The 24,292-nt window shown below is 40.9% G+C and overlaps 1 protein-coding gene across 1 annotated transcript in view; it reads right to left on the bottom strand.

The window, feature by feature from the left end:
• The window catches only part of BCKDHB (branched chain keto acid dehydrogenase E1, beta polypeptide), a 120,725-nt gene that overhangs the window by 83,260 nt on the left and 13,173 nt on the right, over positions 1 to 24,292 (bottom strand). Inside the window, exons 4-7 of the mRNA XM_014958507.1 lie at positions 24,143 to 24,290; positions 20,982 to 21,059; positions 18,042 to 18,110; positions 307 to 440 (exon numbers count right to left, since the gene is read on the bottom strand). Of these exons, the coding sequence (XP_014813993.1) occupies positions 307 to 440; positions 18,042 to 18,110; positions 20,982 to 21,059; positions 24,143 to 24,290 (429 nt within the window). The remainder of the gene's footprint in view (positions 1 to 306; positions 441 to 18,041; positions 18,111 to 20,981; positions 21,060 to 24,142; positions 24,291 to 24,292) is intronic.

Below are 24,292 nucleotides of genomic sequence, written 5' to 3'. Positions count from 1 at the left end.
AGAAGGGAGAGATGGTGTTGGGCAGCTGAGGAATTGAAAGCTGCTGAAGCCAAGGCAGCCACAAAACCAAAAATAAAAACAAACAAAGAGATATTTGCTCCAAACCACATCTTTGATTTCCATTACTTAGTGAGCCTTCAAACTGGCCTTGGTACTTTCCTGTTTACTTAAAGCACGCATAAACATTACAGCTGTGGATATATTTGTAAAAATTACATACTCAAACCAAATATTAAGGCAAATAGCAGTGTAATTTAAACAGTCACAAGATTTCTCTTTACTTCTCTCAAACTTATTGGTACTGACCTGATCAAATGCTGGAAAAATGTAATCTGCAAACTGAATTTCTGCAATGGCTGTAGCACCTGCAACAGCAACTCCAATACCAAAGCCAACAATTCCTTGTTCACATAAGGGGGTGTTGAAAACTCTGTCTTTACCTATGAACAAAAAACAAAAACAAAAACAAATAACAACAAAAATTCCTTTAACACACCAGCTCAAAGTGGAAGACTTAAATTATAAACAAATCACCTGCAGATAAGCACATGGCTCTTTAGATGGGATTTTTCAGGTGTATGAACAATAAACACCCATTAAAGCATTAAAAACTGAACATACTCAAGGGGAGATGGATCTACAAGAACACCTGTATGAAAACATGCTGTCTTTTCCCCCTTTTCCTAAGGTAAGGCTGTGCTTACTAAAGAATTTGGGTTGTCTCCAAGGTAAGAGGAAAAAAATCAAAGCTGTTCCTGCTGTGGAAGACACAAGACTGGAAATCGAGATATTCCGGGGGTTGGGCTTACCCTGCAAGAGTGCAAAAAGGTCATTTTAGCCCATTTCTGCACCTCAGTAATTTGAGGTTCCAACCTGCATCACTCTGACAGACGGGTGAAGATAAAATTGTTCAGTTCATGGGGTTAAAAACAAGGAGGATGAAACACCGTTACAATATCTTCCATAAGACATATTGCAAATATTTGCCAGCAGCATTGTACTCAGTCAGCAGATCAAGAAATTAATTATGCTATTAAATTTTCCTTTTAGAGCTCCGTGAAACAGACAGTAGGTTTGTGCAGGAGCACATCAAGCATGAATACACCACGACTTCAAACTGGATGGAAAAAAGCGAGCGCGGTGCACATCAGCAGCTAGGAAATCGGTTAAACAAAACTAAATGACCACCAAATACCTAACTAATAAAAGAAAGACTGAACTAATCAATTAATAATTGGGAAAGTCATTACTATTAAGACTCCTAATTTCAGTCGCTGCCAGTTAATGAACTAGAGAAAGGAAAATTAAGAAGGTTTTAGAAAGGTGTAAGAGCAGAACCATTAGCCACAGCTGTATGTACGACGCACTAAAGGGAGGCACGTTTTACAAGTCCTTTAAATACACATCTTTCACCTCCACAGATCACCCAGCACAGCACTGTCACCACAGCCAGCTCAGTAATTAAAACGGAATTCCAGATCAACAAAATTATTGGATAGCTTTGAAAGAAAGTGAGGGTTTGTTGTCTGAATCTCAAACACACCCAGCACTACCCTGATAACTCTGAATCCTCAGAGAACATTTTACAAGCAGAAAAACCTGCCAGCTCTTATTTCCAAGGTATCTGAGCAAGCTGATGTCAGGAATTTCCAGGTGTGGGTCATCTGTACTTCGCTTCGTATCTTCTGGAAGAAAAATAATCGTTTCTACAACTACTGTGCTCAAATTTTGTTCAGACTAGAAATGGCACAGGAAGGGAGAATGGCAGTAACTTCATAGTGCTACCATTTATTCTTACTGGATATTCATTTTAGTATATATATGTATATATACTAAAATACTACATATATATATAGGTTACTAGCCTGCATATCTCTATTTCTCTCCTACCAATACGTCTGGCACACACATAAAACCAGCCCCAGCCCTGAAAGATTTTTCTCATTCCAAGCAACAGAAAGACAGACCGCTCTGGGAAACCCAGAAGCAGGGAAGATACTTCTAGAAGACATAACTTGTTGTTAATTGTCCTGGTAATTAAGTTAGACTCCCTTCTGACAGATATCAGTTAACAAAAATCAGTTCCAAAAGCTTCATGGAGAAATCACTTCTTCCCTGAAGAGCTGACAGAAGGGGAAGGTTTCAGTCACGCCAGTCCCGTGCTTCTCCCATGCAGAATAAGAAACTTTGGCTGTCAGGGCTATTTAGTCACATTTCTCCAGAGTAAATAAATCAGTAAATTAATCCTGAGGATGGAGAAGGAAAATGATGCCATGGAATGATGAAAGAACTCCTATAATGAGAAGGCAAGACTATTTTTGAACTGAGAGAGGGTGTCCTGTGGAAACTGGTCTCACTCCTGCACCCATACCCATCTCTGTACAACTATGAACAGTTGGCAAACTTCCCCCCTCCCTCCTTTTTAATTACAGATCTTATTTCCCTCCTCTTTCACTCATGCATTTAAATTTTAATCTAAAACAGCTCATATTAAAATAATCCAAAAATGTGTTAACATCACCAAGACACATTACACTTTCCTACCTCCTAGAAGTGTATTGGCAGACAAATAGATTTCACTATTTACATGATAATTTGATATAGGACATGACCAGCAAAAAAAAAAAAAAAAAAAAAAACACTGGAAAAATAAACTATAGAAGAGACTGTAGGAAAAAAGAAAAAAAAAAGGAAATTAACATTAAATTTAATTTTAAAACTTAGCACTGTTATATTGAAAACAAAACATTCAATTGGCTGCCTTCTCTTTGTGTGAATTTCTATTCTATTTTAGCACATACTGATTTACTGAAACGCAGTTAAATCTGGTTTAAAACTCAACCACGTAGCCTGCATAAATAGACTAATGCCTGAGCAGAATAAGAAAAAAAACCAAATTGTTCAGAACTGCCCAGATGTCAGATCACACCAAGCTCACCTAATCTTATTCTTTATTAACAGATTTTTCAGAGTACAATAAATTGGCCTTAAACATTGTTATATGAATAATTTTATATCATCACACAAACACTTAAGTGTATTTGAACAATTCTGTAAAATGAGCTTTCAACTTACAAAAAACTGAAAATTAATTGTTTAATATCAAGTTGTGATAGGTCAACGGCTTTAAAAGCATGTTAGACCCACCACAGCAGCTTGCCCCTCTAATTCAGAATATTAGAGAGATCCTAAAAAACTGCCAAAATACCACTGATATTTTAAATTAGAGGCAGCACGATGCTGTCAGTGGAGTACAATGACACAAATGAATTATCAATATAACAAATGTGAAATACAACATGACAGTTATAACATGATAAGCTCAAAGTGCCCATTTGGACTTTGAGAATTAAATCCTGAAGTACAAAAACTTAACATGGCTTAAAACAGCAAAGAAAGAGCCAGGTCATCGTCACTGAATGCGATCCATTATTCAGGAATGGGTTTGATTTTACATGTACAGCAATAATACCGGCTGCTTCTTACAACCTAAAGCTCTTCAAACCTTGCAAACCCAAAACTCTTCAATGCTCATTAAACAAGAAAACAAGCCTTGGATAGAATTTCAAGGGCTGGGATTTTGTTTTTTTCTTTAATAAAATCTAGCCTTTTAAGAGAAAAAGGTACACCATTAGGATAAAATAAATTTATTCATTCCCCCAAATATTGGAAATCATATGGCAAGGATTCAACCTCCTATCTTCATTGAAAATCATTTCTAAAACAAATATAAAAGCTTTAAACACTGAAAATGTAAAGGCATTAAGCCTATGTATTTTTAGTTACTTTATTTCACATTTTTTTATTTTTCACATTTTTCCCAAAACATGAAAAGGAAGTCAATTTTGACAAACAGCCGTTCACACCATCCTTTGCAAACCGTTCACCCCGCTGAATCCCGACTCAAGCAGACAAACCACCCAGAGATGCTTTGCCCTTCCCTATTTCATTTCCAGACCCATGAAGAAATGTTTCCTCAAAGATACTCTTCTCCCATGACCTGTGTCACCCTCAAAGCTGGGAACACGCTCACACAAGCTCCACCAGCTGATTGTCACTCCACGTGACAGCAGCACTTTGGTGTAATTATTTAAACACTGAAAATGTAAAGGCATTAGGCCTATGTATTTTTAGTTACTTTATTTCACATTTTTTTATTTTTCACATTTTTCCCAAAACATGAAAAGGAAGTCAATTTTGACAAACAGCCGTTCACACCATCCTTTGCAAACCGTTCACCCCGCTGAATCCCGACTCAAGCAGACAAACCACCCAGAGATGCTTTGCCCTTCCCTATTTCATTTCCAGACCCATGAAGAAATGTTTCCTCAAAGATACTCTTCTCCCATGACCTGTGTCACCCTCAAAGCTGGGAACACGCTCACACAAGCTCCACCAGCTGATTGTCACTCCACGTGACAGCAGCACTTTGGTGTTGTCTAATAAGGTAAATGTCACTGTCCTGTGGAGGCCCCATCTGGAGCACTGGGTCCAGTTCTGGGCTCCCCAGTTCCAGAAGGACAGGGAACTGCTGGAGAGGGGACAGCAGAGGCTACAGAGATGATGAGAGACCTGGAGCACCTCTCTGATGAGCAGAGGGTGAGGGACTTGGGTCTTGTTAGTCTGGAGAAGAGAAGGCTGAGGGGGGATCTGATCAACACCTATAAATACTGAAAGGGTGGGTGTCAGGAGGATGGGGCCAGTCTTTTTTCAGTGGTGCCCAGGGACAGGACAAGAGGAATGGGCACAAACTTGAACATGGGAAGTTCCATCTAAACATGAGGAGGAACTTCTTTCCTGTGAGGGTGGCAGAGCCCTGGCAGAGGCTGCCCAGGGAGGTGGTGGAGTCTCCTTCTCTGGACACCTTCCTGTGGGACCTGCTCTGGGTGACCCTGCTTTGGCAGGGGGTTGGACTGGATGATCTCCAGAGGTCCCTTCCACCCCCATATCATTCTGAGATTATTAAGGAAAAAGCAATATTTTACTAAAAGCAACTTTTAAAGAATTACTTCATCCTCCCCTGATTTATTTTTACTTAAATCAAAAAGGATTTATCATTCTGATTTTTCTGAGCAAAGAGTTAAGTACCCCACAAATGTTCAAATTCCCACTGACCCCATGTCTAAGGGGCAACAGCTTTCAGGCAGTCTTACAGTCATCTTCTCATCCTCCAAGAATAAAAAGTTTCATAGCAACCTAACAGAACATGTTTACAGACATATGTAGTCGATTATTCTGCATTAATGTCTTGGCCTGCTTCATCTTCATTTGCTCCAAGCCGTCAGGAAAAAAGTATTTCAGATTTCAGTATCTGCAATGAAACATGTTCCTGTCTTAATTTAACTTCAAAAATGAGATATTCAAACAATATCAGGTCTCCTGTGATGTTAACACACCACCCAAGGCTCCAACTCTGAGTAATTTCACATCAATCTAAGAGCCTACACTGGACAATTTGAGTGGTTTAAGGAGTGTTGCTGGTGATTTAGTCGGAGGAGGGTTTGTTTTTAAGAAACTTCTACTACACTTATGCTAAAAAAGACATCTTAAAGGATGTCAGTACTAAGTAATATTAATAATATACCTGGACAGCATTTTATTTGTCCCCGTGATCTCATGAACTTACATTTAAAACATCCATTAGAAGTCAAATAGTCGAACAAGATAAATATATTCCATCCTCATCTGCAACAACCATAAATGCATGCGGAGAAACAGAGGACCAGCAAGAAAAGGAAGTCCCAGCAGATGAGCCTCTTCAGTACTCACTGGGGACTTCATACAGAAAATTCAGAAATTACTGATTTCAAATCAGTCTTGCCTTTAAAGACCTGTTCTAACCCTAAAATATCTAGAGGTTTCCATAGATGTACATCTACCTAAGTCTACTAACTCTACTCCTCATCATGATTTAACATAATCTACCCAGAAATCTGACTTTCTTGGTCCTACAATCCCTTTTAATCCCTGTTCTATCTACCACTGGGGGTGCTTGTTATTTTCCATTTCTCTGACACTGCCTGAGAGGGCAAGCATCACAGCAAGCAGTTTGGTAAAGCCACACTCAGCTCTATTAGACCTCCCAGGTGAACACTACACAGTTCTAATAATTTCTTATTAGTTTTAATTATTTTTTCCTACCACTTCTTCTACTGATATCCTAGTCACAGTTTACCTCTCAGTCTTGCACCCTTGCATAACCACGTGCTGTGCCATTTTAAAAGCTGCTTTTTCCAGAACTGCCCAATAAATCATTTCACCTACCTAACAGATGAAAAGTAATTATATGACACCAAGAAATATTTCATATGCAAATAGCTCGTAACTTCTTATGATGAATTTTACCTACTGTGTGCAGGATAACACAATTTATAGCATTGAGCTTTACTCCTCTCCTGCTCTTCTCCAATTCTGTATCCTCCCAGGATTGCACAGTCTGAGCCAAGAACATTTGTGTGTGCCCAGACGTTCACAGCAGATTTTGAGGGCTCAGCCATAGCCCTGGAGAAGCTCTGCCAACTACACCACGGAGCAGGCAGGTCTCAGCCTCATTTAACTCAATTTAACATCTCAAGTCAAGTGCAATGAGTTGGGTCTGTTGCAGGAGAAACAAATCATAGAACGGTTAGAGTTGGAAGGGACCTTAAAGATCATCCAGTTCCAACCCCCTGCCCTGGGCAGGGACACCTCCCACCAGACCAGGTTGCTCCAAGCCCCATCCAGCCTGGCCTTGAACCCCTCCAGGGATGGGGCAGCCACAACTGGGCCAGTGCCTTACCACCATCACAGGAAAGAATTTCCTCCTAATATCTCATCTCAATCTCCCCTCTTTCAGTTTAAAATTGTTACGCCTCATCGTATGGCTCCTCTCCCCGATCAAGAGTCCCTCCCCATCTCTCCTGGAGCCCCTTTAGGTACTGGAGGGCTATATCCTCACAGTGTATATGCAGCCTATGCTTTCAAAAGAAGTTCAACATTTAGTTACTTTGAATTAATTTTGCATTCAAATTTTAATTAGCAACTAATTCCACAGCGAATTGCCACCACTTTTTCCTTTTTCCAAGTCATCACCTTATGGCAATAAGATAGATGAATCAGAAAGCTACCAAAAACTGTGAAGCAACTATTCTCAATACAAATTAATGCTGCTAAAGAAGTACTCAGGAACAAAATGCTGAATGACCAGCAACCTGTGATGGAGAACAGGGTCAGAACAGAGATTGGCAAGCATTAAACTAAAATCACTTGCACAAAAAATAGATCCTTCTGAAGCACTAATTGCCACAGAATTGCCCAAAGAAAAGGACACCTGTTCCAACAGGTAAGAACAGGAATTCCTCACGGGTTTATCATTTATTCCACTGAAATAACCAACCCTTCTGAAGAGTACTTCAATAAATTGGAAATTAAGAATAGCTGAGGGGTAAGTTTTCCTTTTAAGTCTTCCCCAGTTACTAATGCCAAGGCATTCATACATTCGAACAGACAGGAATATTTGAAATAGCAGTTTCAGCTCAAAGTGTTCTCAACACATCATTCTCTTACTCAAGACGGTGCATTTTTCTTCCAAGAGCTCCATAAATCCAAGATGCACTTTCACCTCCTCTTCCCCAAGATTCCCTTAGGAGAAAAGCAGGTTTATTGCATTTTTATTTAACCCTCACTCTCAATATCGGGAGTCAGAAGAACTGCTGGAGCACAAAGAAAACATTGCCACGGACTGGGAGTAACCTCCTCAGTTATCTGTGAATACTCATCATCTGTATTTTCTAGGAAAACTTAGTAGATTCTTAAAATTGTTCACAGCATGAGTATAACATTAAGCATTCACTCAGCTGTCAGGCATACAGCCCTCTGGATGAGGGAGGACGCAGGAAAATTTATTTATAAAGAGCTCTAACTTCCTAAAGCAAATAGGGAAAACTTGCTTTTCTGGCCCTCTCCCCAACTTCACATTTCCCATCATTTTTAACAAAGTGGCATCCCGCCAAAAGCTAAAGAATAAACCAGAAATATTAAAATATATTATCTAATTATCTCCCTTTCTCAAGGAAGAAGTGGGAACAGGAGGGGCCAGGGGAGGTTAACGCATATGGTGTAATGGCACAGCTCTGAATGTCAATAAACTCACATTTAATCCTCCCACAATGAAAAAGCAGGCAGAGAGCAGTGTAAGCAACAGGGAAGAGCAGTTTCTTTTCAGGGACATGGCGACAGGTGAAAGAATGACGCAAAAAGAGGAAACTAATTACACAAGGAGAAAAAACACCTCACTCCGACAGCAGTCAAAATGCTGGAACAAACTGCCTAGAGAGGTTGCACAAGCTCCTGCCTTGAATATATTCAAAACTCACCTGAACAAGACCACAAACAACCTAAAGTGTCTCTGCGTTGAGCACCGGTTGGGACCAGGTGACCTTCAAGGTGTCTTCCTTCCAACCCTTATTATTCTATGACTCATTAGCAGCCCCAGGCAGGGTTACATGCTGACTACCCAAACTTTTTACGCCTGTACCTGTCCTGCTGATGGAAGGGTTTCATGACGTTGATAAAACAGCACTGATTCAGCTCCACGCTGCCAGGAAAACATTCAGTAAGCACCTCACATCAAAGCGGCACATCTGCTCACCAGAATTTCTTTTTCCTGATGAGTATGCAGGTAGCCCCACTCTGCATTGAATTCCTTCTGATCCTCTGGCTCCTATACCCAGTTGTACCACTCTAAAGCAAAAAGAAAAAAAAAAAAAAAGAAAAAAAAAAGCCTGATGCCAAACTGCATCAAGGCATTCAAGTGTTCCTCCAGCAAAGATTAATAACGTTCCTTGCCCAACCACAAATAAAATTTGCAGTGAGAAGCACACTTGCAGAAAAGCATAACTGAGTATAAAGTTATACGTATGAATCACAGAATGAATCACAGAATGATCTGGGGTTGGAAGGGACCTCTGGAGATCATCCAGTCCAACCCCCTGCCAGAGCAGGGTCACCCAGAGCAGGTCCCACAGGAACGTGTCCAGGTGGGGTTTGAATGTCTCCAGAGAAGGAGACTCCCCCACCTCCCTGGGCAGCCTCTGCCAGGGCTCTGCCCCCCTCACAGCAAAGAAGTTCCTCCTCATGTTTAGATGGAACTTCCTATGGCGTTTGTGCGCGTTCCCTCTTGTCCTGTCCCTGGGCACCACTGAAAAAAGCCTGGCCCCATCCTCCTGACACCCACCCTTTCAGTATTTATAGGTGTTGATCAGATCCCTCCTCAGTCTGCTCTTCTCCAGACTAAAAAGACCCAAGTCCCTCAGCCTTTCCTCATAAGAGAGGTGCTCCAGGCCCCTCATCATCTGGGTAGCCCTTTGTAGCCATCTTTGTGTGAAGCTGTATCAGATGACAGAACACTTCCTTGCAAAAATTGATGTCTACCAAACGTTTATATGTGGGTATAACCAAGGGACTATATATCAGCTTTATTTATTTAAGAGGCTTGGGTCAGTTCCATGCATTTTCAGACTACAACATGACAAGGGATCCCACAGGAAAGTGCATAACAGTTACCAAAGCAAAGTATTACAACATGTTAATGAGAATTCTGCTGTAAGAGGCTGGGTACAATATCCTGATGACAAACCGAGGAATAAGCCAAACTGTGTCAGATACAAGGAACACTCTCCCCCACTCCTGAGCACCAGGAGTGTAGAAGTACTTTATAGGAAACCTGAAATCCTGCTGGACCTACCCTAAATTGTGAAGCAACTATTCTCAACACAAAAGCAAGGATAGATGACAGAACACTTCCTTGCAAAAATTGATGTCTACCAAACGTTTATATGTGGGTATAACCAAGGGACTATATATCAGCTTTATTTATTTAAGAGGCTTGGGTCAGTTCCATGCATTTTCAGACTACAACATGACAAGGGATCCCACAGGAAAGTGCATAACAGTTACCAAAGCAAAGTATTACAACATGTTAATGAGAATTCTGCTGTAAGAGGCTGGGTACAATATCCTGATGACAAACCGAGGAATAAGCCAAACTGTGTCAGATACAAGGAACACTCTCCCCCACTCCTGAGCACCAGGAGTGTAGAAGTACTTTATAGGAAACCTGAAATCCTGCTGGACCTACCCTAAATTGTGAAGCAACTATTCTCAACACAAAAGCAAGGATTTAATGCTGCTAAAGAAGTACTCAGGAACAAAGTGATGACTGACCAGTAATTTCCAGTAATCATAGAATGGTTTGGGTTGGAAGGGACCTTAAAGACCATCCAGTTCCCACCCCCTGCCCTGGGCAGGGACACCTCCCACCACACCAGGTTGCTCCAAGCCCCATCCAGCCTGGCCTTGAACCCCTCCAGGGATGGGGCAGCCACAGCTTCTCTGGGCAACCTGGGCCAGGCTCTCACCACCTTCATAGTAAAAAATTTGTAAAAAATGAAAAAACATCTTATGAATCTGCCTTGTAACCATGCCCATCCCTTGCTAATGCAGAGCATGTGCATGAGAAAAATCAATAACATTGATCTGCACTCGGTGCTTCCACACCAGTGTGAAAACTCCTTGCCAGGTTTTGAGGATTTAACGTTTCTACGAATGAGAAAGGAGATCTTTTCTAATAAACAACTAGTGTGTAATGTCAGCCTGGTCACTGGAAGATGGCTCTGAATCAAGTTAAATTAAGATTAACCAGCTTCTCAAAGTGCTTCTGTTCCAAAGCTGCTTAGACAATTGACTGCGCTGGGGTCAGTCTTGCCCTTTTTGGCCCTTCTAGGTTTCTGAGAAATTACTTCCAAGAAAACTCCCAGTGTTTTACTCCCTGTAATAAAGTCTGCAGCACCTTCTTCAACTGAAGTGGTGATAATTCCCACACTCATCACCAGCTTCAGAGGCAAAAAAAAAACCAGCGGACGTACTAAACGAGTCCCACTTGACAACTACAGCTGAACCCGAGGGCAGAGTGATGGCAGGACCGACCAAGGAAACAAAGAATCACTAAATTCTACCTAAGAAAAAGTTAATGTGTAAAGACTGAGACCTTAAAACAACTGGTAAAACACTGCGCTCGCAGACCTGGTATTAATACAGACCGTGAACACTAGTTATGCTCAGATCACATCTCATCTTCCACACAGAAAGTTTCGCCCTCCTTGACATTATATTACTAAAATATTATTTTTAAATGTTTCACTGCAAATACTTTCTGAAGCGGAAAATTCCGTTTTTATGAAGTTCAGCACCACATACTTTTTTTTGCCCAACAATGTATCTTGAAATATTTTTTAAAAGCATTAGAACAGCTTTCTTCAGTTCTATACTGAGTATCAGGTTCTATATGTAAAAGCATATCCTTTATCTTTCCCTCAAACAGGTTTACAACATATTTATTATGTTTCTTTTTATATTAGGAAGTCCCAAATAAATAAAATGTTGTTTCCAACATTTCCGACACCAGCTACACTAACGGAACAATTAAAAAAATTAAAATAAATTCTATTTAGCTCTGACACAGACTGATTTATATCAATATCCCACAGTGTGAAAGGACACACTACACTGTATCAAGTTCTCAAATAACTTTTCTTTTTTTCTAACTGTAAATCTTAAGAAAAGAAATGGCTATTTAAGATGAAAATGAACAAAATGTACTATTGGGTAATGAGCCTGGAACACGTTCTCCAGATGTTACTGTTCAAAGACATTTATATAAATCAGAACAAAATCCAGATCTTGCCAAACAGCTCTGGAAGAACCAGACAAGCTGCAGAATTCTGCGCTTAAATCCATCCACAAAGAAACAAGGATAACCAAACTCCAGACCACTTATGTTTTACTTAATATGTACACAAAACTAACCATTTGTTCCACTCTCAGCTTAAGTGTAACATGTCAAAAATTCTGAACTACTTCATTATTCCCTTCTGCTCTGCTCTGGTGAGACCCCACCTGGAGCACTGCATCCAGCTCTGGAGTCCTCAGCACAGGAAGGACATGGACCTTCCTGTGGTCCAGAGGAGGCTACAGAGATCCTCAGAGGGAGGGAGCCCCTCTGCTGCAAGGACAGGCTGAGAGAGTTGGGGAGGTTCAGCCTGGAGAAGAGAAAGTTCCAGGGAGACCTTAGACACTTTTCCAGTCCCTAAAGAGACTCCAGGAGAGATGGGGAGGGACTCTGGATCAGGGAGGGGAGCCATAGGATGAGGGGTAACGGTTTAAACTGAAAGAGGGGAGATTTAGATGAGGTATTAGGAAGAACTTCTTTGCTGTGAGGGTGGTGAGAGCCTGGCCCAGGTTGCCCAGAGAAGCTGTGGCTGCCCCATCCCTGGAGGGGTTCAAGGCCAGGCTGGATGGGGCTTGGAGCAACCTGGTCTGGTGGGAGGTGTCCCTGCCCAGGGCAGGGGGTTAGAACTGGATGATCTTTATGGTCCCTTCCAACCCAAACCATTCTATGATTCTACAAATATGTTAGGAAGGACCAGCACTTACATAAAAGAGGATGCAAAAAAAAAAAAAAAAAAAGAAAAAATCTCCTAGTAAAAACCCAGAGTGTCTTCCCACCTATAGAAGCAATACCCAACCACTAGCAGCTTCTGGGAGGCAGAATACACGACCTTAGTACACCACATTACAGGCCCCAACCAGTCCATCCCAGTTGTGTTCTTGTACTTCTTGCCCTGGCACTGAAACATTTGGCACCAGGAGACCAGAGACAGAACCTCCACTGACAGATCTCTGCTTCCTCCCCAGTAACGTTCCAGGAAGTCTCCGCAATAAGCAATTTCCTGAAATCACTAACAAACAAACAAAAAGATTTACAATTTAAATATTTTTAAAGTATTTTATGGATATCCAATTCTTAGCCAAGAAACTCCACCAAATACCATAACAACCTGGGGACGACCTTATCTCCTCACCCATGTTTTCCCCCATAGGCATTTCATTTCAACACAGAACTTTTCCTCAGAAGCTTTCTATGGCTCAAGTTCATAAAACAACATCACGTTCAAGTGGGTACTTTTCTCTGAAGAGCGACCACCTCAATTTTAGAGAGGCTGCTGTCCCTTGGGCATAGTTAGGTACAGTCATCCACTGGCCAAATAAACAAAAACTCCTGAATTATTTTACTGGGCTATAAACAAATGACTCACCAAGAATGAAGCGTTCTCTCAAAACTCACCACAGGTGTTTACACCTTAGACACAAGGTCTACAGAATAACAACCAGGGATTACAGCGGATCAGACTCTGGAAATAAAAATTATTACTGCAAGACAAGCCAGCCTTATCACGAGACGTAGCAACAGGAAGCTGTAAGAAACCAGGTTTTAGTAAGAACCAGAGTAATCCAGTTTTGGATGGCCCATACCCTTCAGTAGTTCAACCAGAGTCTAGAGAAAATTGGTCAATATGAAAAAGCTTCGAACCAGAAGAATAATCCTGCACTGGGACTAGGGAAGCCAGGGAATCTCCATCACTGAAGGCTAAGAATGGCCTTTGCCAGCAGATCCATCCCAAAACATACCCTGTGCTCCAGGGATCTCATTCTGTAAGGCAGGCAGAAAGTAGGGGAAAACAAATATGGAAGTGATAAATAAAATCATTTTTAAAGCATCCAGCTGATTGCTAATGTGGCTAGGTCATCCTGACATCAGGATGTTATTTTCTTGCTATAACTGTGGTTCCATATGCAGTTCAGCCACTTGCTTTTTGATGTGTTTGAAATGTTCCACAAGGGAAATCTTTGATTCAACTCCCCCCACCCTCACGGGATTCAATACAAGTGTTAGTCCCTATCTTGATTTTCCTATTCTTCTTCCAATTTGCAAGAAAACATCCTGAACTGATTGAACAGGCACTAATTACCGCTTAAAATCTGTTCCTCATCCATTTCACACTTTTTTTTTTTTAAATATGGTTTGGAAGAAGGAAAAAAAAATCCCACCAATTTTACCAAGGCTTTTAGCTGCATCAAAATAATTAAACATAGGAAGGATTATTTATAAAATAGGCCTATATGTTTGAACAGAATAGGGAAAGAAAATAATTAAAATTCAAGTTACATGAGGAAATGAGTAAGGAGGAAAAATAATCAAAGCTGCTTATTCCTCATTTACTACTATCCATGTGTATGCATGTTTCTAGTCATGTATGTAATTGGGAATGGCCTGAAAGGAAATGATCCGAGAGTGATTTTATTTTATTTATTTTATTTATTTTATTTTATTTATTTATACAGGCGTGACACACAGTTGTTCATACTGACTTTCATTTTATCAAGCATCCACCCAGAAAAGAAGCAATTCCTGGCTGCTCAGCAATAGGACAGCAAGGACTTAGGGACTAAAGTCACAAACTGAGTCAACACCTCGCTGACAATAAAGGCAGGAAACATCACTCCAGAACACAGTATTAAAAGCTCTAGTAACATTATAAGGCTCAAACACTACTCCTGTTCTAAAGGGAAACTGCTTGGTCCCCAGCCATCCTCACCTGCATGGAATCTTAGCAATAAGAAAAACTAAATTCTGGTTTTTCGTGTTTCCTCACCAGGTCAACTTCCCTCTCTACAGTGCAAGCTTTTTGACAAACGTAATAACATCCCAGCTTCTGAGTAAAACATAGTTTCACCAAAACATATTACCCAAGCGCATACATATAAATACGCGCATCTGTGAGACATCTGCATGTAAGTGAGAAGACCTACAGACAGCTGTAGTACTGGAAAGCCTGGACATAAATATTTGTTAGCACAGAGACATGAATTACTAAAGATGTATAGTATTTTATTTTTTTTTTGAGATGACAACAAATACAGGCAATAACTCAATCTAAGATTCCAATTTTTTAAATTCTTCCAAATCTTCGGGGTTTGGTCTCTACCACCTACCCAAATCTCATCTCTAAAAGCAAACACATAAACCAAAAATAACTCATTCTCCTCAAAGCACTTCTGCCAAGAGCCAATCTTATTTCTCTTGGACTCTCAGAGCTCTGAGCAAGGGCTGCTCCTACTTCACATTCTCAGGAGATCAAGCTTTGAAATAATCAGAAGGCTCTTGATCCTTACCCTTGCTAAGGACAGACTTTTGACACAGCAGTAAGTGTACATTAGAGCTTTCCTTTAAGTGTAGACCAGAGTGGTATTAAAGACAAATCTCTTTGGAGGCTGATGATTACACAGAAGCACTTCTAGACAAGGAAGCCCTCAAGCTGTAAGTGTTCAGAGGAGATGCAGCACGAGTACTCAAGAAAAGTATTATATACACTTCACCTCCCCATTTATATCATCTCAAAATTGTCCTTTTTGGCCACAGTAGACTAGAACTTATCCAAAAAAAAAACATTCTTCTGAGGAGCCTTCCTTGTCAATCACTATTGATGCTATTCTTGTTTCTTCATCTATACTTTTATCCACTTTCTCCATTTTTACCTTATCCTCCGCTTTTTCCTCCCATTTCTTTACCTCCTGTCATCTAATCCCTATCTCTGATCTCCTCTGTATTTTTGTCATGTGGATGATACTGATCTTTTCAGGCTGCAGCTTCTATTTCATACTTCAGGCAGAGCCATAGGACACACGTATTCACATTCCAAGATCACTGTCTCAAACCCGTCTGCAGCCTCAAAGACAAACTCACAACTACCGAAGAATATGCTGTCTGAATGAAAAAGATATAATGTAATGACATCTATGCAATAGTGTAATTCTCTTTTTAAGAGAAAAAAATAAATTAATAAATAAATTATAAAATGGTAATAATCAAAAATCTGGGGAAGGAGACAAGAAATAAAACAAGAATGTACCTTCCAGTATGCAAGACCAGAGGGAGGGGACAAAGGAAAAGCTGTACAAGATTTATTTCCCTTCCCTTATCCGAAAGGAACTCTCCACATTAAAATTTCAGGGAGTTTACTCATTTTTAGGGCAGAGGATTATACGGCAGCAGATTTCTAAGCATTCAGTTCATGCAAAACATACTAACTACAATAGAAGCGATGCCAGAAAACTGGCATCATCTATTTCAGATGTTGAGATAAGACAAACAGGAGCAAACATATTACCCTAAGTCATACCTATCATAGAAACTTGTTTACATATGATTCCTCAATTAAACATTTTCAAGTAAAAATCTTTGCAGCACGTAAAAAAATTCAACTGATCAAAAATTAGGATTTGTTTCCTTATAAAGTCGATGAGCTTGACTTCTTTTCCATAAGCCTTTAGCTGTGGTTATATCACAACATTACTCTACACTCAGGCTTAAATGGCTTTCCTAGCAAAAAAAGGTTTTAGATTTGATGACAGATTTATTCTAAAAGCAAATCTGTTCTTTCTCTCCAGAGAGACTTCAGTAACAGTCTGGATAGGAACCAACATCTGTATAGCACTACCACTGAGTATTAATGTACTAAATTCTCCCTACTCTACTGTTAGGTGATATTTAGACCTTGACCTCTATAAAAGTGCTTAAAAAGGAACTATCAATTTGTATCAAAATAACTACTTACAGGCATAGACTGCCACCTAGCGATTTTGATCATATACAGGAAAAAACACCAAAAAAAGATCTCCTTCTTCCAGGAGAGGAGAAAACAGTATTCATTCCTTCATATTTTACATCAACATATAGTAAAAACCTCATAATTTATCACATGTATCTCTTATGTTGATGGTAAATGCAAGAGTGCATAGTAAATGAATATTCTGTGATTCTTTAATGTGGAAAGAAGAGTCATTAAGCAAATGTAACGATCCATGTACAGGTAAGATCCATGAGATTGCCCGTTCACCAGTTCTATCTGGAATTCCTCCTTATTTTACACGGACTCTAGTCTTTGCATAAACAAGCACTGACTGCATCCAGAACTTACCTAGCCACTAAGACACCACTGATAGACAGCCACCCCTCTCAAAATTCTGGATTCCCTCAATTTTTGTGTTCTCAGTCTTTCCTGCTTCTCCTCAGCATTTTAACTATATTTTCAGTACAACCTCTAGTTCATTTTTGCTATTCCCTCATCAGCCACTGTCTGTTTTCTACAGGATTTCACTATTAGAATCATAGAACCATAGAATCACAGAATGGTTTGGGTTGGAAGGGACCTTAAAGACCATCCAGTGCCACCCCCTGCCCTGGGCAGGGACACCTCCCACCAGACCAGGTTGCTCCAAGCCCCATCCCGCCTGGCCTTGAACCCCTCCAGGGATGGGGCAGCCACAGCTTCTCTGGGCAACCTGGGCCAGTGCCTTACCCCCATCCTCACAGGAAATAATTTCTTCCTAAAATCTAATCTCAATATCCCCTCTTTCAGTGTCAAACCCTTCCCCCTCATCCTATGGCTCCCCTCCCTGATCAAGAGTCCCTCTCCATTTCTCCTGGAGCTCCTGGCAACCTGGGCCAGGCTCTCACCACCCTCACAGCAAAGAATTTCTTTCTAGTATCTAATCTAAATCTCCCCTCTAATAGTGAAGAAAGAAGCCGAGTTACCCGTGTCATCTTATCTGCCCTACAAAATTGAATTATCATTGTGTGAATGACTCCAAATTCACCTTATCTTCAGATTTTACTCTGTCAAAATCTGTATTTCAGATATTGCCTTCCTTTACTTATGGGCACTTCATCAACAGCGTAAAGAACTCTTACTTATTTTTCCTGTCAAACCTTCTCCACCCCTTTCTCTCTCAATCACTACAAACACCTTCAGTTCACTTCTGACATGGACCTAAGAGCCTAGGAGGTTTTAATTTGATTACAATAATTAAATGGGGCCACAATGCTGAATCTGGTCCAATTGCAGTTTAAAAAAAAAAAAAAAAACAAAGTTATATTGATAAAGTTAGTCAAAGAAATAGAAGACTCCTGAAGCTACATCAGCAGGTTATGAAAGCTTTGGAAGCTTAAATAAATGGTAACACGTTCAAAACTTTTTGTATTTCCAAGGACAGAAAGGAAAACAGGAGTCCCTTTACGAGACTCCTCTCCTACAAACCATGGAGAGGCGGAAAAGAACAGAGACACTCACATGAAAATAAATCAGAGTTAAGAGTTAACTCACCATATTTGTCTCGCAAGCCAACTGTACACCTGAAGACTCCACCAAAGGCCACATCTTCACCAAATATTACTGAAAAATAAGAATAGTAGAGGCAGCTAATGTTACTTCAATTCATCTCATTTTCAATGAACATTATTCAAAGCTTTTTATATGAGACACTACCATAAGTAGCACCTAACACTAACATTTCATTTTACTAAGCATTTCTCATGCAGTCTAACAAATAAAGACCTAAGGTTCATAAGGAATCAGCACAGCAACACAACTATGATTCAAAAGAGAATTCATGAATCTGATTCAGCTACGCTTTCATCAAGCCATCTGTTTATTTTTCTTTAATATTCTATAATGTCTAAATTAATACAAGCAACTCCAAGAAACAATTACATGAAATCACTACAAAGTCATTGCAGTTACATGTTCTGCTTCTGCTGGTAACTACTTGCATTCTTCATTCACAGATTTCAGTAAATGTTGTGTTTTGAAAAATATCAAATTGAAGTTTTCTTCAAAATACCCGTCCAACATCAAATTTCAAACCTTCTCCAAACATACTTGCCAGATCCCTGAAGGGAGACTCCAGAGGAGCCCCTCTACTTAAAAGATGGATGTCTAATAACAAGGACAACTCTCGGTTTTTAACATTTCTATCTTTACAGTGTGGGTGACATAGCCAATAAAGTTTTTTTAAAGTAACTGCCTTTAACATTCAGCTTCATATCAACTAATCTGGGAGGTTGGTCTTTTTTATTTTGAATATATGGAATGATGATGTCTAACTTTTCTTAAAAGTTTTATTTAATTCACAGAAATAAGTATGGCTCATTTCAACTTTTTTTAAGCATGTAAGAGATGTGCAACAATATCACCACCAGCAGCTTGCACGAAATGGGGTCAGTTCTGAGAATTCCCAAATTCCTCAATATTCTCCATATTCTGAAGGATGCAAAATAATGACTTAGCCTCTTTGCCTTTCAAATATTATTTTTATTTAAATGCAATATGTTTCTGATTGGATGTACAGAAAGGTATCATCACACTTCTCACATTTAACATTCAGCTTCATATCAACTAATCTGGGAGGTTGGTCTTTTTTATTTTGAATATATGGAATGATGATGTCTAACTTTTCTTAAAAGTTTTATTTAATTCACAGAAATAAGTATTGCTCATTGCAACTTTTTTAAGCATGTAAGAGATGTGCAACAGTATCACCACCAGCAGCTTGCACGAAATGGGGTCAGTTCTAAGAATTCCCAAATTCCTCAATACACTCCAAAAACCTGAAGGATGCAAAATAACGACTTAGCCTCTTTGCCTTTCAATTATTATTTTTATTTAAATGCAGTATGTTTCTGATCAGAAATACAGAAAGGGATCATCACACTTCTCACAATCATATTAATGACACCACTTAAAAAATAACTATATAATGAGGTAAGACCAATGCAGTCATGGAGTTTATAACTGAAGTATGTCCCCAGATCACCCCTCTAATTCATTTTTAATATTGATTTGTTTGCTTTTTTTATGTACTTAAATTCTTTGTATGGCCCTTCCATTACCATATGGCTACTCCCTTTTGAGCCAGCTGGCATTAAAAAAAGAAAAGAAAAAAAAAAAATCCCATTTAATGCTGGTATGAGCAAACTTGTGTGTATTTACTCCTTCTGTTCAGCCACTGAAAATATTTTCCTGGAAAAATTCTTAATTCTCATGAGCACGAGTATGAGGATTTCTACTACTTAAACAACAGTTGCTCAATTCCCATGCAACTAAAATAATAGGAAGGACATGCTTTCTATTGCAAGTATTAATTAATTCAGTAAGTAGAGTGATACCAACAACTCTTATCTCGACTGTAGAACTCCAACATGGTCTTGCAAAGATCCAGCCCTGCAAAGCTGAGGAGCAACACTGCAACCTTAGAGCGATGAAAAAGCTGAAGATGAGTTTAATTTCCTCCTGGACTAATGTCTGTCTTACTTTTATACAGCTGATCCTACAGAAATGATACTAAAATCTGCTCTTGGCACTGTTTTACCCTCAATTGTCCAAGCTTAATTTAATAAAGGTGATTATAACACAGCTGTAGATTGAGAGGGAATGTACACAGGCATAGTACTGGACAGACAACATGGAATTTGTCCTAACAGATCAGACAATTAGTCAGACTTCAAGTTGTGCAGTGGTTCAAGAAATGCCAGAAAGAGTTACTAACACGCCAAAAACAAAACCCCAATTTTACACAAGATCATACAGCTTTTGCAGCTGTGCTAATGACATTAAACCTCTCTTTTAGATATCTGGTCATCATCATGCCTTTGTTATGACAACAGAAGCAAGAGACCTTCTGTTATGTATAAGAATTCCAAGTGGAGCAAATAGTTTTGTGCAAGAAGAGTTTAGGATAACCCTTTTAAATCAAGCTATGATGAAACAGTTTCTCCTAAGTTATAGGTTGTCCAGATCACAAAAGCCTAGAAAATCTTATATTGTCTATGCACAATGATAAACTGATATCAGTAAAGCTGGAAAGGAATTTTGGAGGGTAGGGAAGGAGAGAATGAACAGAGCAAGGAATACATAAATCTCTAAAAAATACCACTTTTTGAGCACAGAGTGTTAAAGGAATTAAAAACTAAGATTTACATTTTAAAAGCTCCTTTACTTACTGGTGGGATTCAAGGTGCCCTTAAGTACAGTAATACCAGAAGCATGTAAAGCAATGTATATTTCTGTCCCAACTTTCAAGCAAAACACACCCAGTTAATACAGAAGACCTTTAAATCAACACATTTTTAACTTTTGTTTGAGATCAAAGTGTAGAAATAACCCATTGGAAAACTTTTAAGGGCCAGAAGAAAGGCTTTTAATATTGTACACAAACAGACAAAAGAGAATGCAGTTTATACCAAGGAAAACCCAAGTATATTATACCTGCAGTCGGATCTTTGGCTAAAGCGTTGTCCAAGGCACTTGTTATGGATTGGAAGAGATTCATCTTCTGAGTTTGCCCTGTGTGAAAGGGATTATTTAGCCATTTTATTTGGTTCAAAACAAAGTACATCAGAAAACACTGGTGCAAAACACGACTAAAAGCCTAGTTAACAGTCATAAATAGATCCCTATTAGCAGTACCCACGACTCATTTGGTAAATACTGAAATTATGGGACAGAAGGGACTGGGCACGCTATACTTTGCAATCCCAAGGGCTACAACTCTACTACCCTGCATTTCACCAGTTTTCCAAAACTATGCTCTTATCTAGAGCAAATGCAGCCTTGCAACACTTAGTCAAACACTAGCACAACGACTGATACAACAGTTTTTTGAAGATTTAGATCCTTTCTGTTAAGATTCACCAGATCTCATTAAGCTTACTTCATTGTTCTTTAATTATTTTTTTTAAAGCCCCAGCCTTTCCTATTTACAAATATCTATTATTATCACAAGCTTCCTAGACCACTGGCCGGATCAAATCCACACTCCAAGGAAAGAAAACTTAATGCTGAACATCTATACTTAAAATGGGTAAAGGAAATGCACCAGATTGGTGCATTAAAATCTTCTGCAGCACAGATTGAAAAAAAAAAAACCTTCAAAACCAAGAAAGGCTACAAGAGTGTCCCTCTTCATTCCAACACTGCAAGGGAAATCAAACAGGCCTGAAAGCAAAGAGGGAACAAAACAACAGTCCACTCCCCACTACTGCCACCACCTCAGATTCTCCAGTCAAATAAAATAATGCTTTATTAGAATCTGAGTGAATCAGACATTGACTGGCTGACATTTGGCAGCTCTATAACCAGCAAACCCTCTCTCTAAGTCATGACTAGGAGCCACAGCCCAGGAGAATACGACCTACCCCCGCTGCATGAAAAAAATAAAAAACAAATTAAAAAAAAAAAAGGTGATGGTAAGGTAAAGATCCCAGACACACGTGAGAACAGGTGTTAGAAATTAGAAAGGAAAACTACATTCTGTTTCCAGTAGCTACAGTATCTCTCAACAACCGTTCAGCCTCCTTTCCTCCTAGATTATTAATTAAAATTAGCATTTTTTTATTAAAGACTTATGTCATGCCACACCAGAGCTGAGCAGCTGCATTCCAACACGTTCCTGTGCTTGGCAGCACAGCCATGGGAACCCTTCACATTATAGCAAAGCTACAAATAATCAACATTTACAAATTCAAGGGAAGGAAAGCCAGGGAACAGCAGTTGTTTCTCTCCTTCCCAACTCATCCACATTAGTATTTAGGTTATTTTTTCCACAAGATACAATTCTTTTGGTATAAATAAATGCCTACTATTTAAGCAACCATCAGAAACTCCTCACACTGACTGTTCTGACCTGCTGCCCTTGTTTATAATAAAGGCCTCTGTATCAGCCCTCGAGGGAAAGGAGAAATTAATTGTGCCCTTCAGATTCCAACTGTGGAGTTGGAGAGCCATTATCATCACAAGATCAGTATGGGCATGTTTATTTCACTTTCGCTACTTTCCATCGAATTCAAAAGTATGTTTTAAATTAAAGGGAAATTGTTTTGTTTTAATAAATGGGAAAACAAACAAACAAACAAAAAAACCCAAAAAAAAAACTGCTCTGCCCCTAAAGCTAAAACTTCTTGACTGATCTCAAGCAGAGATGTGCAGCACCAGGGCTTCACTCCGCAACACCTTGGATGCCTGCACCTTCCCATGACTAACAGAAATTGACAAGAGCCTCCTCAGACTTAATGACGAAGCAGGAACACCAAGGTACCCAACTAAGCAACACCTTTCAAGGAGACAGCTTGGTTGACGTGAGAGAAACAGCTATTCTGTAGCTGGCAGGCTTCTTCCAGGAGGGCTCCGCACTAGTCATCTCAGAAATAAAGTCAAAACACCAACTTTCACCCCGAGCTGTTCAATTCCAACTGCTGTGCGTTTACTCTCTGTCGTGTCATCACGGGGACGAGCTCAAACCTTTCACTAGGCAGGACTTTTTGTTAATCACAGGTCTGTCACCACGTCGATGGCTTCAGCAGGCAATAAACAAATAGAATCATAGAATGGTTTGGGTTGGAAGGACCTTGAAGATCATGGACTTCCAACCCCCTGCCCTGGGCAGGGACACCTCCCACCACACCAGGTTGCTCCAAGCCCCATCCAGCCTGACCTTGAACCCCTCCAGGGATGGGGCAGCCACAGCTTCTCTGGGCAACCTGGGCCAGGCTCTCACCACCCTCACAGCAAAGTTCTTCCTGAGATCTCATCTCAATCTCCTCTCTTTCAGTTAAAACTGTTCCCCCTCATCCTATGGCTCCCCTCCCTGATCCAGAGTCCCTCCCCATCTCTCCTGGAGCCCCTTTGGGACTGGAAGGGGCTCTAAGGTCTCCCCGGAGCCTTCTCTTCTCCAGGCTGACCCCCAGCTGTTCATTTCCAGCTGCTGTGCGTTTACTCTCCGTCGTGTCATCACAGGGACCAGCTCAAACCTCTCACTAGACAGTGCTTTCTATTAATCACAGGTTTGTTACCGGGCTCAGGGCTTCCGCAGGCAATAAACAGACAGGAGTGGCTGCAGGTCATTAAGTCGCTGCTAGAAGTCACCGCCAGAGGCTTTACCGCTGAGAGAGGCGAGGGGCAGGGGAAGGGCTTCCACCTCTGGGCTGATGATGGGTGACCCCATCGCAACTATTGCGCTGACCCCCCAAAAACACTTCACCACCCCCTCACCCCCCCACATCCCCTCAGCGGTCCCGGCCTGGCGCCAGAGGCCTGAAGCGCCCCCACCCGCGGCCCAGGGGGGCCCTTCACCCCTCCACAGCCAAAGCCTTCCGCGGAAACACCCGCGGGTGGAAGCGGTGACGACACAACGGGGGAAAGGAGCCCAGGAGGAGGCCGCAGCCCCGGGGTCTCGCCCCCAGCGCTGGCTGCCCCCCCAACACCGGGGACACCCCGGCCCCGCCGCCTCAGCGGGACAGGGCGGCCCGAGGGGGCGGGAGAGGCAACCACCCACCCTTCTCCCTTCCTCCCTCCCCCCAAGCGGGCGGACCCGGCAGAAGAACGAGGTGGGGTGGACCCCGGCCTCGGCCCGGCCCTCCCCGGGCTCTCACCGTAGGAGCTGGGCGCCGGGTCCGGTTGGAAAGCGAAGTGGGCCGCGGACCGGCGCGGCGCTGCCGGGAGTGGGGAGGCGGAGGGCAGGTGGCTCCAAAAACACCCCCCGCCGGGGCGGCGAAGCGCTGTCGGCCCGGAGGCCAGCGCCC

The sequence above is a fragment of the Calidris pugnax genome, unplaced genomic scaffold (assembly GCF_001431845.1).
Source record: "Calidris pugnax isolate Ruff unplaced genomic scaffold, ASM143184v1 scaffold251, whole genome shotgun sequence".
NCBI classification, from domain to species: domain Eukaryota; kingdom Metazoa; phylum Chordata; class Aves; order Charadriiformes; family Scolopacidae; genus Calidris; species Calidris pugnax.
Note: the sequence above shows the minus strand (reverse complement) of the source record. Positions and strands in the feature narration are given on the sequence as shown.